A 15,716-nucleotide genomic window follows, 5' to 3' on the forward strand; every position below is an offset into this window, starting at 1 on the left:
TTGCTTAAATTGGAAAATTAACTGCGATGATCATTCTTCACTTTCATCTACAACCGCAGTTCATATATGAATTATTTCATATAAACTTCACATCATTTGACTCCTCACGGGAAGATATGAACTCAACTAATTGACCTCGCTCCCAGTGTGTGGCTTCATAGCTCAGTTGGTAGAGCATCGCACCGGTATCGCGGAGGTCACGGGTTCGAATCCCGTTGAAGCCCTGATTTTTTCAGGCTTCTTCTTTCCAATTGCTTAAGGTTACAGTATACCTTCAGGGGTGTCTCGCGCGCAAGCGATGTAGCGCGTGCAGTTTAAGCTATAGATAACTAAACCCCTATATCAAATTAAAGCTTATGGAGCTGGCTATCAAACTATACCAACAATTTTGAAAGAAAATGAATTGTCGAATTTTTCACGACCACTAAATGCGAGCGCCCGAATCACCTTTCGAAAGCTACAAGTCAAAGCGAATTTCGTTTTTCGCCAATTTAATTTTTTCCTCGGTTTCAGGACCCAAAGCGCTTAAAAAACGTGTCTGCGTTTTGGCATATTCGATTGCAGTAAAAAGTTACAGAACATTTTCGAAATAGGATTAAAAAAATGTGGAGTGATCGTACAAAAATCGCTCTCGAAGAAAAAGTATTTCGAAATTAACAATCCCCAGACACGCTTTTGTAGTTTATATGTTAAACTAGCCACTGTCCAAATTTAAGAGCAATTGAACAAATTCCCTTTGAGTTATATCTATTTAAAGTGTCTGCTTCAAGTGAAAAAATTTATTCGAGAAAACAGCGCTAAGAAAAATTTTCTGCTTTGCGAACAAACTCCGCCCACAAACGCCTTCAACTGGCTTCTCAGGTAACTAAGCCAATCAGTGCAGGGAAAGTTTACTACTGTTAACCTCCTGGTGAAATTTACGCGCGAATCTCTAAAAAACTCTTGTGTTTCGCAATGCGCTCAAGGAACCGAAGGCAGAGAGATAATTTTTCTGTAGCTCGGTATTTCTTGAAGCTGGTCTGGCAAAATGGGGAAGACTAAAAAGGATACGAACGCTAGAGTGGCTGAGCGAAGGAAACAAACAAAAGACAGCGCGGAGAGCTACTGTGTGTGAGCAACTGTGCATGGATAACATTTCAAATGGTCTCAATGAGTCCGACGATTCGTCGATATCGGACTCATCAAAAGAGTCTCTGTCAGCATCCCTGTTATTGCTGTCAAGTTCCGAAATTTTTACAGAACCTTTCTTTTCTCTCACCACGAATATTTGCCCGCCTTATACGATAACTATAGCTTCATCCGCGTGGCGAACTTTCGCTTCTTCACTCATTGATGTATTTGCATTCGTTCTTCGCTGTTTTCGCTTTTTCGAACCGGTCCATGGTTTAAACGTGGTCTATGTTTACTTATAACTTAATAGAGACACGCCTAATATCAAAAATGCTGGGTAGTCAGAACAACAATGCTGATCAACTGAGTAGTCAATTCGTGACATCCATATAGGTAATTCCCGCGAAAATCGTCTCGGTTGATTGCATACGCGCCACAGGGCTGTCAATCAAGAGGTAAACTTTTACTTCCGGTGAAAACGTAAAACCGCCATTTCTCCGCCAATATTTAGCCTTTTTCAAAATTTTTTTTCAGAAATTAGAGATTATTCTTCGACCTGTATTTTGACCCAAAAATCCAAATTTGAAGAAAATTACCGACCCGAAGGTATATTGTAACCTTAAATTGGAAAATCAACTGCGATGATCATTCTTCACTTTCACCTTTGGTCACTTATCCCGCTTAAAAACAAAATGCCTGTAAATTTATTTTGCAAAGATTTTGTTTAGTTTTTAGTTTTGTTAATTTAAAAATATTTGTAAAATGTTTGTAAATGGTACCGGCTAGAATAAGAGGAAAGAACTCATAATTTACCGACTTAACAAAATCTTCTAAGAATGTTTGTAAATTTACCGTTTACAAAGATTTTACGCGTTTAGCCTTATCATGTAAAATCTCTGTAAATTGACATACACGGGGCACCATAAAATCTCTGTAAATTGACATACTCGGGGCACCATAAACTCTGTGTAAATTGACATACTCGGGGCACCATAAAATCACTGTAAATTGACATACTCGGGGCACCATTAAATCGCTGTAAATTGACATACTCGAGGCAGCATAAAATCTCTGTAAATTGACATATACTCGGGTATCAAAAAGAAAGCATACGTTATCCCAGGGACTGTGTGAATACTCCTCGTTAAAATTCCGAAGCCAGGTATCATCAATTAAGCACAAATCTGGGCGTACCAAACTCTGCATGGTCAGGTATTCAGTTAATTTGGGCGCATCGCATGTAGATCGCCGACTGGAGATCCTCCTTCCGCGAAGCGTGCTAAAACCTACTCAGGAGGTCGACAGCTATCGACCTGCAAATCAAGGTGTTCTTTCTCGAAGTAAAGCTACGGTAGTCTCCGAAGGAAAATCGGGCGAAGATAAATGATAAATATGATATCCGTGAATAGAAGCAACATACTTTTCTTGCGAACAGTTCTAATCAAACAGCCGGACCCTAACAACACGACATAAAGTGCCCTTCATAAACACGTTTGAAACAAAGAAAGGTCGAGAGACCGAGAAGAGAACGGTAAATGTACAAATGTCACGAACCGTATTAGTCGTGTAAGCCCGTCAACCCCATTTTACACTGGCCGCCGTATCGGAACCGAATCGAACCGAACTATTTCGCCCAACTCAAAGTCGTGTCGTCCCCGAAAAAGTCGATTCGCCCCGATCGACCAAAGTTAGTTCGCCGAAAGGTTTTTCGTACAATTTACAAAGAAATAAATGGTCGCAGTCATAAAGAATCAATTATTCTGTTGCTATGAGAGTGCAACAACACTTCTACGAGCGTAATCCAGCAAATATATTTATTTTAGACTCAATGGCTCCTTAACTACGCAAACCTTTAATAAAATGGTTTAAAAGGCGTTTCATATACTCTACAGGTAAAAGCCGTGGAAGTTTTATTAAGTTGATCAAAGGTTTATTAAATCGATCAATCAACGGACTTTGTTTCTACGCCGTAATGAAACAAATATATTTTTTTTCTGGTTAGCATGATTTGCACGAACTGAAAGCCTATCTCAATTTGCTCAGTAATTTCCTAAAATTTGCGAGCACCCGGCTTGTACGTAGCGATTGCACAGAGAGATGGAAGGAAATGCGGGTTCATTTTCGGAACAGCGGCTAATGTAGTAGCTTTGGCCGAGGAGGTCTGGGTACTCAAGCTCGTTTTGTGGCGCTCGTGTTAACGATCTGAATATGTATTTTCCTTCGGAAGTTCAGCGTGAGCACGCATGTGATTTATGCTAACACATCTTGTGTTAGCACGTGGAGTCTCTCGAGACTCCAGTTGGAATATATATAAGGAGTGAATAGGTTGATATATTCATCAAGTGCGACACTACTCGACGGTGCTTGTAGTTTTCTTGTTTGTTTCATCGTGTTTGAGATGCCCTCGAGTCCCGAAATTTCGAAGAACCCTAAAGAGTCTGCTACAGAGGACGTTTTCGAACGTTTTAACACGTACCTTGACCACAAGATTGAAAATCTCTCGTCGGGATTAAGCTCGCAATCGTCAAGTGAAACTGGAAAATTGCAAAGAGCGTCTGAGGCCTGCAAGCTTAAGTTCCAAGGCAACAAAGACCAGTTCCTGTTTAACGCCGAACTTCAGGCGACGGTAGACGAAGCCGCTAATTTTCTTGGCTTGCGCGACGTCGACAAAGCTGCTGAAAAGGTTGAGGACTTAAGAAAAAGTTTGCGACATCGTCAGAAGATCATAAAACTGGCAGACAAGAGCGAAGCAGGTTGGCTTGCGGTGAAGGAATACGAGGCGGAGGAGTTAGCTAGTGATTCGGACGACGAGAAGAGGATCAGGAAGGCGCAGGAGAGGGCTTTGAAGAAGAAGAAGCACAATGCTCTTAAGAAATCCGAGAAGAATAAGACTCCCCTCAGCGCTCATACTTCTCGTGCTGCTGACGACCGATCTCTTTTTCGAGGTATGCTCCTTGCCCTTTCTTTGTTTTTTTCAACGTGGCAGGCAGGTGCTCTCACTCTGCCTGCCTTACAGTCTTGTGTATTTGTGTTATGCTTCAGCGTTCTGGAGAAGGAAAATGATTTTCCTTCGTACGAACGGAGTGAGGGAGAAGGGAATACACGTTTCACGCACAGAATTTACACTTCTATAGAACCAAGTCAGAGCTTGCTTCTTTTGTGGGTAGGACTAGCCTTAAACGGAATCTTCTTACTACGATCTCAGATCTGTACGGCTTTTTCTGCCCAGATCTCGAGTTTCGTAGAGTGAACAGAGTGAAATCATCCGCCATTTTTGAATCTTGCCAGAATGCAGAAAAAACTTCACCTTCTCCATCTATAATTTAATGTATAAAGAATTTGACAAATTTGGTAGATCTTAACACATGCAAACTCTATCAGATCAGTTTCTATAAAAGACTTTTTTCCGTACAAGTGTGATTAATAACCTAAAAATACACGTGGCTCAATGATGCGACCCCAGCCTAAATAGCGCATTTTACAGTTTCATACTTTGTTATCATATAAATCTTTAGTACACGAATAGTGTTTTTTCTCTTATTATTATTGTTATCATATTATGATAATAATGAAATTCTGTTGTTTAAACGCCAACCGGGCATGTGTCCATCAATTTTAGAAAGTCGATGATGGCATGAGCTTGTGAATTAGTATTTTAAGATGTCATGATATTTTATTTTCATCAAAATTTTAGTCTATGATAGTGGAATTTGTGAAGATTTGTAAATAGGTGTTCTGAGGAGATTTTAATAAAGTTCTTGTTAGTTTTGAAATAATAATAATAATAATAATAAATATTTAATATTAAATGTTAAATAATAATAATAATAACAATAATAATAATATTTATTACAGGAAGCTCAGTCACCTACCTGTGATATACAGAGAGGTCTTGTTCTAAATATATCAGTAATCACATAAATAAAGGAATAAAATATGTTCTAGAACTAAAATAATGCAGAAAGAAAAAGAAATTACATAACTGAGAATGATTCCAGAAATTTACATTTAAAATCAGATATGGTACACGAGTTTCTTAAATCACTATCTAAATTATTCCAATCTTTGAAGACATGGTAACAAGTTCTTTGCTATCCCCAATTTCGTTTTACAGATGGAAGTTTAAGATCGTCTTTATTGCGTGTACTGTAATTATGTACACTGTTGTTTCTTAGCAGTTCTCAGGATACTGTGGGAAGTTATTCCATTACCGCACTTGTAAACATAGAGGCAGCGATAAAAGAGCCTCCTTAGTCTATTAAATGGTAAAAACTCTGCATGCACTACCCCGCAAGGGATGTTTCATTGTTTTCATGATATTGGGGCAAGTTTTCGTAATGGAGTGAAAATCTCAACTAGGCACAGTGGCCAGGATGAAATCGCACTTGTCTTGTTTGTACTTAAAAGAGGGCAACCTCCTGAGGTATACCCAAATTTTCGAAAAAAGGTTTCCTGGAAATTTCAGTTCCATCTGCACTCTGGAAATTTCGGAATTTTCGGTTGAATGATTCGCTTTACGGAAATTCATCAATTTCCGGGTTTTCTGGAACTTTTCCCGGGAAATTTCCTTACCATTTGTCCCTTTTGTTTCGTTTCCTCAGAAACGAAACGGTATTGTTTTCAGTTCAGGGGTGAACTATTTACATAGTGATTCGTAAGTTCGTAATTGTTAATGTAACTACGGCGGCAATTTTTCAGCCAAAACTCGGTGTATCGCAACAAAATGTGTCATTTGCAACATATTTCAGTAAAACTCTTACACAAGAAAACTGCCAACTCGATTTGATAGTGATAGTGAAAAAAAAAATGTTTTCGAAGTAGAGACACCGCCATACCACGCGATTTGTCCACCAATGAGACATTTTAAGCCGATTTGTTTAGTTCAACAAAGAAATGGTACTGTTTTCCGTTTCAGAGTGATTTATTGACATAGTGAGTATGAATGTTATCAGGGTAAACGCTTGCAATTCACAAGGTAAACATGTTCAGCAAAAATAACTTCTCGAAACTAAATTTTATGTCGTGTCACGGAAAGAAAAGGAAATTAAAATGTCATGCAGGTAGCAATAATTGGCGACTTAAATGTTCCTAAGTCTTACTGAAACGATGTGTTCCAGAGAAACGAAGATATCTGTTTCCGTGCTTGATTTAAATGTGATTAAGATGACAACTACGGCGACATAATTTTGGTCAAACAGAACACTTGTCAGGAATAACAATCCCGCCCCTTTTCTGTGGCTGTTTACGAGAAAAGAACACGCACTTGGTGCGTTTGGACGATACAACAGATACGATATATTGTGGAACGTAACTAATTCATCATATTGTAGTTTAATTAACGTTGGTATAATATGGCTTTTTTATGAGGTTTTCTTGATATCGTAGGTGTCGACATTTTCCAGATTTAGTTGAATTTCTCGAATTTCCGCCACAATTCCAGTAGCTTTACTTCAAAGGGCGCGCTTTTAAAAATAAGAAAATTTGTATTTCGACATACCGCGGCATTTCAAGAGCTGGTCTCCATGAAAAAACCGATAGCATTTGTACTTTAGCTTCATAACTCAGTATTCAAGCCAAAGTGGAGGAATAATTGCACAACTGTCGTCACACATGAGGCGTCCTTTTTGAAAAGAAATTATAACATACTAAAGCAAAGCGCGCGCTCTGATTGGTTAATTTAGCGTCTACTATTTGCCCATGGGTGTACGCTGCTGACGTGTGTGCTAATGTTTACAAAGCAAATCTTTTGACAGACATTGTTTCCAAAGTAATGGCCAACGTTCTTTTGCCAGAAATGCGAAACTGTCTTCACAGTTGTGTGAAGATGAAACTTTATCGAGTTACTGGTGTGCAGTCGGTTGTCATGAATGAATTTTCGCGCGCTTGTTTTCTCTTGTCACGTAAGACTACACGAACATTTTTTTGCGATGTAGCTCAATAAAAGGACTTCTGTTGTTCCAATGTCTCAATGTTATGTTATAAAACAAATGGTAAACGCCATAGCGTGCACTATTGAGTTATGGATGCACTTGGGTGGTTTGCTAAGCACTCAAGAAGCTAGAGTCGCACTCGGCTATCGCCTCGTGCGACTCTTACGCTTCTTTCGTGCTTAGCAACCTCCCGCGTGTATCCATAACTCAATAGTACACGCTATGGCGTTTACCATTTGTTAAATATACTGCGTCACTGACAACGAAACGTAAGGTGCCGCATCCATTCAAACCAAGACTGCCTGGCACAGAAATGGAAATATTATGCGTCAAATGATTTTGCCTCTTAGCTTTATTTAGCCTCACACACAATACTTTGAATTTCTGAAAAATTTAGTGGGGCTGTGCGGCCCGCTTCCCAAAGCACTTACCCTATTTAAGACCAAAGTCTGTGATTTTTCTAACCTATTTATGGCCTGAGCCTTAAATTAATACCCTGTTTCAGACCTGCCGTAGTTCTCTAGTTCAGAATGATGTGAAAGGTATTGTGAATGGCTTTAGTTGCTGGTCTTACCGATAATGCTGAAAAAAGTAGCTTCTCCTAAAAAAACATACCTAATTCAAGACTAGCTTGCTTGCAAAAACCATACCAAGTTTGAGACCAAAATGACCAAGATCGATACTCTACTTCTGACTAAAATGTCTTAAAAAAACATGTCCCTCTGACGCTGGCCATACCTATATAGTAGATATAAGGGAGGATCCCTCCTCCCTTAGGGTAGAGTCAGAGTGAAGTATCACAAGTAAATACATTTCGAAGCGCGTTGACTGTAATAACTGATACATGTGTAGTCGACTTAAATTAATTAGCCCTTTCTCTTTTACAGTAGGTTCAGTACTAAACCTCACCTAGACGAAAAAGCTCAGGCTCTAGCAAATGGGCAGATCAGTGCGGTGCAAGGCGGCGCATTAAAAGCACATATCCCCCTCACCCCGGGAATTCTCATGCACAAGGTATCATAACCCCAGCCTTTCTCAGACTTTGAATGAACATCTTTCCGGAAACGAAACACTATTCTTTCTGAGAAATAGCTCCTTGCTGAGTTTACCATTTGAGATTTTGGTTGAATGCAAAGCATCGTTTGACCCAGACCTCTCACGGCTGGAAATGTTTGAAGCACTGCCCAAGCTCCGGACTCCACGCGGCTTCTGTATTCTGTACTTTCGTTGTACCTGTACGAAGCATAATTTCCTCTGAAATGTTGTATTTCTGTTAAAATGCAAGTATGATATTGTCAAAGAAAGTGGCAGAAAGAATTGAATTTTATTGCCCTTCTCAAATCTCAAATCTGGAGTGGAGTAAGGCATCGATCAGCTTGCCTTGAACACGAAGAAATTGATTAGGAATTATTTAGCAGTAAAGACGGACTCCAGAAATGCTTAAAGAGGTAAGGAAATCTTATTTTTAACCATAAAGTTACAAACAGAACACTTCACATTTAAAAACGAGAAAAAGTGTGGGGTGGAAGAAGGGAGGGGTTAGCACCAATAAACTACTCTTTATGCAAAAGAAATCAGAGTTCATCGCCGACACCGATGAATTATATTTAATTGGACTTGATCAGAGTTAACCATTTGTGCTCGTTAATTCTTTTGTCTCAAGACTGAAAGCATCCGATTATTGAAACAGTCAGAAGCCAGAAATGCAACAACCATGCCTTGTAAAGGCTGATTTATAATAACATTATTTAAGCGATCCTACTGTCAGCCACTTAACAATGTCAAGGTATGTATGTAAGGTAGATTACATATCGCTCCATCGAATAACGAACACTGAATACTTTAATCGCATCGCATCTACACTTATAGCACGTTCTTTACTTCTGTTTTAGGCCGTTATCTAACGTAGGTTACCAGTTTGTCTTTCCTCTTTTCCGATCACAAACATTGGACGCCCTCAATTTAATTTTTTTTCGCGGAATAGGCTATTTTACAGTTCTGTAAAATGTAAAAACCTTGGCATGAGGGCCAGATTTTGGTTCACCTTAGTTAGTATGTTACGAGATCAAAAACTAGTTAGCACGATACTGAGTATCGAGGTTTGTATAATAACAAAGTCAAATCTAGCCTCACTTCTGTTCAACGGCCTGAACACTACGCAAGGAATTGTATAATAAGCTCTTTCCGAAAATTTCGGTTCAACAGTCACATTACTAAAATTTTATTAGTTTTTGGCTTCTCTGTAAACTTTCCGAGGTAAAGACAATTTGAAAGTGTATTCGGTTCAGTTTCAAATTTGCAACACTGTCACGAAGGAATTTCCGCCGCTGGCAGGCGCTTGAGAAGAGCAAGTTCTCAAGTTGGATCTCCACGAATCAAAGAAACCTACAAACGTTGCTCTTACTTAAACCCACACCTGAAACACGCTTAAACAACAACAACAACAACAACAACAACAACAACAAAAACACAACCTCGAACTGCCGAATGTGTAAAATTTCAGAGTAGAAACTCTGACGAATATCTTCTGGTACAATAGGCCTATTTTCATACTTTAACATTTTGGTTAACTTGGTTCCGAGCCTTAGAGGAATAATTATGAAAAAAGCTAGTACCTCGCTGGAAACCTGGACTGCTTCTTTCGTATCTAAACGCGGCATTATCATCTTACTAGCTGCATTGTGTCCCGTTGTCCAATGTTTAATAATTCAATGTTGGTCTCGGTGGCAACATCTACCACACTAGTAAGTGGCTGAGACCCCGCCTGGTCAACTCCTAAAAGCTAACAAAAAGATCTCAGAATATTTAGAGAAAGCGCAGATTAACTACGCAAAACACGTTAGTTCACATCTGCAACAACATGCAAAATAACGCTGACAAAATAACTACAAATATTTGAAACCAGCACTGAACACGTCCAGGGTTCCCTCCTACAGTCTCTGGCATTGCAAGCGCAGTGCTAACATCCTGCACTAGAATCGCATCTGACTGTGCCCCTACCCTGATTAGGGCGTACCCTCCTACTGGCTCGCTCTCTGTTGTCAAGGAAACGGAAACTTTATCTTCCTCGTTGTCTTGCGCAGTAATGTCACAACTGAAAGACCTCTGCCTGCCGTCGGACGAACTCTCTACGATCACGAATTTGAAGACACCGGTTTCGCTCTGAATGGATCCCTGCTTGACATCCCCATTGGTTAAAGAGAACTGGACGTCGCCGCTGCTATGAAGCACCAGTGTGACAAGAGGATTTGAATCTATTGCCGTGCCTGTTGCGTCTTTCACATGCAATGTGATGCTGACACTTCTTTCGCCGTCTTCTCCACCAGTCTTGATGAAGGAAACTTTGCCAACAACTTGTGAAAATTCACGAGCTGACACCTTGTACAGGACTTTTTCAGATACAACTTGACCACCATCTCCCGAAAACATCACACTGTCATGACCAGTTAGCACATCTTTGCAATCCTTGTTAGCGGTGGCTTTCCAGGGGAAACTTTCACTATCACCTTTGCTTCTGTCAGAGCTTGCTGCCAGCGCGTCTTTAAACGCTTTCTCCTGATTCGGTGGAAGGTCATAGTAGATTCTCCTCTTGTCAGAAACATTATACCGTAGTGCAACCAGGTCTCGGACATCTGGATTATCCGTAGTGGAAGACCAGATGGTTATGGTGAATGTCTCTGATAGGTCGAGCAACCAGTGAAACTGTTCCCAAGACCTTTGAACAAGATTAGCACGGACAGGAAAGGTGATAGGCTGAGCGATCTGAGAGACAAGTTGCCCCATAGGAAGCATTTGAGACCAGTTGTAGAAGTTTTCTGGGGCTGTCATATTTTTCCCAGTTGTCCAACTAATTGAAAGAGTTCCATTAGGGAAGTACCTTTTGCAGAGAGACAAGAATCTAGCGTGGTCGACCGGAACGCACACCTTATCGTAGCAGGGACCGGGCAAGATGTCTGCATTGAGCCAAATCGGGGTTTTGACCTCTTGCCCGAACGTAATGTTCTGAACCATCTTCAGGGAAGGTTCCACCACCTCGATGGTCTTGAAGTCCAACTTGATTCCTTTTGTCGAATTCGTTGTTTGTGACAAGAAGCCGTGTAATGTTAAGTTGCTGTCCACGTCTGGGGGATGTGCCATTACAGGAGTTCCATTCACAATGTTGTTCCGCATCAAGACATCTGCCTCTAGCATCATAATGTCTCCTAACAAGCCCTGTTCCAATTTCTCCGGTGAATTAACTGCGTGCAACCAAGTGATGTCAAGAGCGTCACGCACTCCAAAGAAGGCCAGAATGTCATCTCATGCGTCTTGGTGATGAATGGGTTTGCAAAGTTTACTTTCTTGACCTATAGCTGATGGATTTAGCAATCCTGAAGAAGACGACATGGGAAATACGTGAGTGAAAAGTGGGTCAACTAAAGGACTTTCTTATTTACGCTAAGGCGGCGTAGTTCACGCTGGCGACGTAACGACATGAACATAACAACACAATAGCAACATAACAGCATGATAAGGAGAAAACCTGATCTTTTCCTTATGCTTGTATGTCGATGCTCACAATGCGACACAAGCTACTATTTATATAGCGTTATGTCGTTTATGTCGTTACGTTATGTCGCAAGTGTGAACTAGGCCTCACTTAATCATAACAATATTTCTATGAATATCATATGACGCTCGGATTCCACAAAGATGAATATTTAATCAATACTGCTCAAAAGCATCATAATATGAATTACATGGCGTGTTTAGCGAATTCAGTTAAGAGCAAATACTCATGCTGTATTTAGAAAACTTACACATCGACAATAACTGAACTGCCATTCAATTAACAGCGAAAAGAGGTTGAAAACCTCACAACTTGCAATTACTGAGCTTACGTGCGCGTGCGAATAGACCGAGCAAAGTCATCTAGCTTAAATCGACTTCGCAAATAACGAACCACGTAGATACCCAAGATGATAGCTGTCCCAGAATCTCGATAGCTTTGGATAAAAGAGAAGTTTCTAAACTTACCAAGAGCTATTCCAATCAGCACGTATCTCATTTTGCGAGAAATATACGATGCTGTTTCGAGATGTCGTGACCACCTTGTGACTCTCCACCACGTTATTCAATCATTTACCATATCTGACGTTTCCTAGGAAACTGTCTATTTCTTATGGACCAGAGAAGAGGCCTGGAGAAAAATATCTCGGTGAAGACAACCTTTCTTTGGGGAAATCAGCCCTCTAAATATCCCTTTCTTAAATGACGATACCATTCGTTTCTTCAGACGCGGCAGAGTCTTAGCAGATGAAGATAGACGCACCACAGTAAACTCAATCGCAAGAAGAGATAAAACAAAGGAGGTAGAGGTGATAGTCCAGTTTTCGATCACAATGATAGAGGGAAACATATTTTTCTACTTCTTTTGAGGAAGGGTTTGTATAATTTGTGTAATTCAAATTGGGTTTCTGATAAGCCAGCTTTTTTAGACATCGAAATGTCGGAGGGGGACTACTAAAAAAGTTATCTATAGGGAAGCCCCGCCCCGAGGTCAAAATCCATACCCATTTATATTTCGACAGAAATGGTAGCCCTGTCACATACTTTCAATAGAAAATGGCATTCCTTTCACATAACTACAGTGCGCTTTTACCGATCCATAAAATTCCAATATTTAATTAACCGTCCGAACAAGAGATTCATCCGATGTTCATCTTTTATACACACAGACGATTGATCCATTTAAGGTAGCTCAAAACAGGTTCTAACACTTAGATTTTGATAGGTCGTTATAACCACTCTTTATCACTAGATGCTACAATCATGGTATCAAAAAACTGTCCAATCATTGGTGAACACGTTGTTATCATTTTCGTGCCTCAATAGGCTACCATAGCAACGGTATGACCTTCTAAAAACACCCTTAATTACTCATCATGCCTATTAAATGTTGATAGTATAAAAAAGTTTCACCGTGCCGTTTTTGAATTATAAGCCCCTAGAGCTGTATATGTATGTAATCAAGGGTGTTTTTAGAAGATCATACTGTTGCTATGGTAACATATTGCGTCACGAAAATAATAACAACGTGTTCACCAATGATTGGGCAGTTTTTTGATACCATGATTGTAGCATCAAGTGATAAAGAGTGGTTATAACGACCCATCAAAATCTAAGTGCTGGAAACTGTTTTGAGCCAACTTAAGCGAATACAGAATTAGTCTCTTCCTAGTTTAAGACGCATGTAAGCAGGTAGCTCGTCTCGACGCACAATTTGTCTTGTGCCTGTCTTTGCACTAAGACGCATAATCGGTCGCACTTAAAGCAACTTACCCGCAAGGTCATCCAGACGAATTATGCACCTCTCTACCACGGCCACGGCAACCGTTAAAGCGCGTCTTATCTGACAAATAACCTCTCAACAACGGCAATTTAATTAACGACTGACGAACGGTTCCTAACAAACTCTGTTTTTTTTATTATATAAGGCAACTAGGCTTGATTCCTACCTCGCGTGTGAGGTGTCATATCACGCTCCTATCTTCCCATAACGGCAACCTTTCTACAACGGTTACTTTCCTCTGTACCCAAGGTGGCCGTTGTCGAGAGGTTCGCGTGTACAATCCCTTATCGGCTGATAGCAAAATAGTGTTCTCAGACAAACTCCCAATCACTGTGGAATTAAATATGATTATTTTTCTGATATCGCTTTCGTAAGAAAGGCGTAAACCGCCTCAAATGTTATTTACTTTCCTAATTGTAAGGCTTGAAGAAACTGACCTTCAGTCGAACAAAGTGAAACTTTGTGGTTGACCATGCGAAAATGTGTACTAGTTTTCAGAAAAAAAAAAAAACGTATGTTAAGCTAAGTTAATTGCAAATAAATACATAGTTCGGGGAGCTTTTCAGTTACCATATAAACTTTCACATTCCATGATTACTTCTTTGTATTACCTTATAACTGAGGAGAGGAAAACCAGCATTCTGTGGCTAAAGTCTAGTTCACACTTGTGAGATAAGCTTAACACTAGTGAAATAATCGTGAGCGCCAGGACAAGAAAATGGAACATGTTTCTTTTCCTTATGCTTATGCTTGGTCTTATTTCACTAATGCTATGCTTATTTCACAAGTGTGTACCAGGCTTTAGGCTATCAATATATCTCGAACCGACTATCAATTAAATCTACCATCGCAAATCCTTTATCAATATTCTAAATGGTGGTAACTTTTTCTGCAGCCGTAACCCGAGCAGGGACTTGTTTTAGTGCGCAATTAGATTCCATTTAGGTCTGTGTTGTAACGCGCGCGCTTGATAACGCGCGTGCATTTTCATATTGCTGCATATAATCAACTAGCACATATCCACAGGTCGTCCAAGCGTAATATAAGATTTTGTAGTGGTGAACTGTCGCTGAAATGTAAGAGTTTGTATGGAGATTAGAAGATGGCATTAAATTCGTTCAATGTACGGGTAATTTACCGAACAAAGACTCTTGAACATTCAATGGTGTCATTTTGTCTCATTCTGGAGAGTTTAAAGAAAATTTTGAGCGAATTTTGATTTATTTGTCCTACGCTGTTATTAATAACACCGTAGGGTAAATAAATAAATCAAAATTTCCTCAAATCTCCTATAAACTCTCCAGAATGACACCATTAAATGTTCAAGAGTCTTTATTCGGTAAAATACCCATACATTGATTGATTTCGATGACATCTTCTATTCTCTATACAAACTCTTATATTTCAGCCATCGTTTACCACTGCAAACTCTTATATTACGCTTGGTATTTTTTGCAACGGTACTGATCGCTTGTTCAGTTGCCCTGACGAAGTCTTTGTTAAATAGAGACGAAATATCGGCAAGTCATATTTCCAGTGTTTGTTGTAATATTCTATATGGTGTATAGATGTCTATGTGTTTTTATTTTTGTTTATAATGTAAATAGGGCCCTGGCGCTCTGATTGGTCGAAAACCCATGTTTTATTTAACAACTAAAGAAGCCTCGACTGTGCTCTGTTCTGTTGTAAAGCACGCAGGAAGCGGTAGAGCACGAAAGAAGTGTAGGGGAAAACACGAGACGAAATCGTGTTTTTCTTGAGTGCTCTACCGCTTCCTCAGTGCTTTACAACAGAACAGAGCACAGTCGAGGCTTCTTTATTTGTTTTATGGTAAAGAATCAAATAATAGGCCCTTTGCAGCTGGGGTCACGTGACCAAATTTTTCCTATAAAATTTTTATATTATGAGCTTTAAATTAAAGAATGCCAGAAATGGAAAGAGCGCATCGAAAATACCAAAATGGCCAAGTTTGAGGCCCGTGGAATTAAAGAGTAAGTTTATACGACAGTTTGAATTTTCGGAAAATTTAGAGGATTTGTATGGAAAATGTTGCTGGAGAGCAAGGCCTTGCTCTCCAACAACGCTTTCCATACAAATCTTCTTATTCTTTTAAAAATTTGGAGCGTCATAAAATCTCCTTCTTTAATGATGGGGGCCTCAAACTTGGCCATTTTGATATTTTCGATGCGCTCTTTCCATTTCTGGCATTCTTTAAGTTGTAGCCCATAATTTTATGAAAAACAGGTCACGTGATGGCTTAGCTGCAAAGGGCCTATTTCTCCACGCATTCGGCTGAATTTTCAAACCAAACTTTATTTTCCAAACGAGTAAAAGTGGCGTCAGCC

At 39.7% G+C, this 15,716-nt stretch overlaps 2 protein-coding genes and 1 pseudogene across 2 annotated transcripts in view; 1 reads left to right on the forward strand and 2 right to left on the reverse strand.

Moving 5' to 3' along the window:
• LOC145467315 (protein sidekick-1-like) overlaps nt 1-15,716 on the reverse strand; it is a 330,055-nt gene that overhangs the window by 143,129 nt on the left and 171,210 nt on the right. The gene's annotated exons all lie outside the window — the stretch shown is intronic.
• Nucleotides 3,150-4,244, forward strand: LOC145468654 (uncharacterized; annotated as a pseudogene).
• LOC145467358 (menorin-like) lies at nt 8,186-12,145 on the reverse strand. The gene is made up of 2 exons (XM_081450908.1): nt 12,057-12,145; nt 8,186-11,410 (listed from the first exon to the last, which is right to left on the reverse strand). Exon 2 carries the CDS (start codon nt 11,232-11,234, stop codon nt 9,885-9,887), a length of 1,350 nt encoding a protein of 449 aa, XP_081307034.1. The 5' UTR covers nt 11,235-11,410; nt 12,057-12,145; the 3' UTR covers nt 8,186-9,884.

Source organism: Orbicella franksi, chromosome 14, assembly GCF_964199315.1.
Source record: "Orbicella franksi chromosome 14, jaOrbFran1.1, whole genome shotgun sequence".
NCBI classification, from domain to species: Eukaryota; Metazoa; Cnidaria; class Anthozoa; order Scleractinia; family Merulinidae; genus Orbicella; species Orbicella franksi.

Coding starts and splice junctions, on each gene's coding strand:
- LOC145467358 (XM_081450908.1), bottom strand. CDS start 11,234: ATGATGCTAGAGGCAGATGTCTTGATGCGGAACAACATTGTGAATGGA.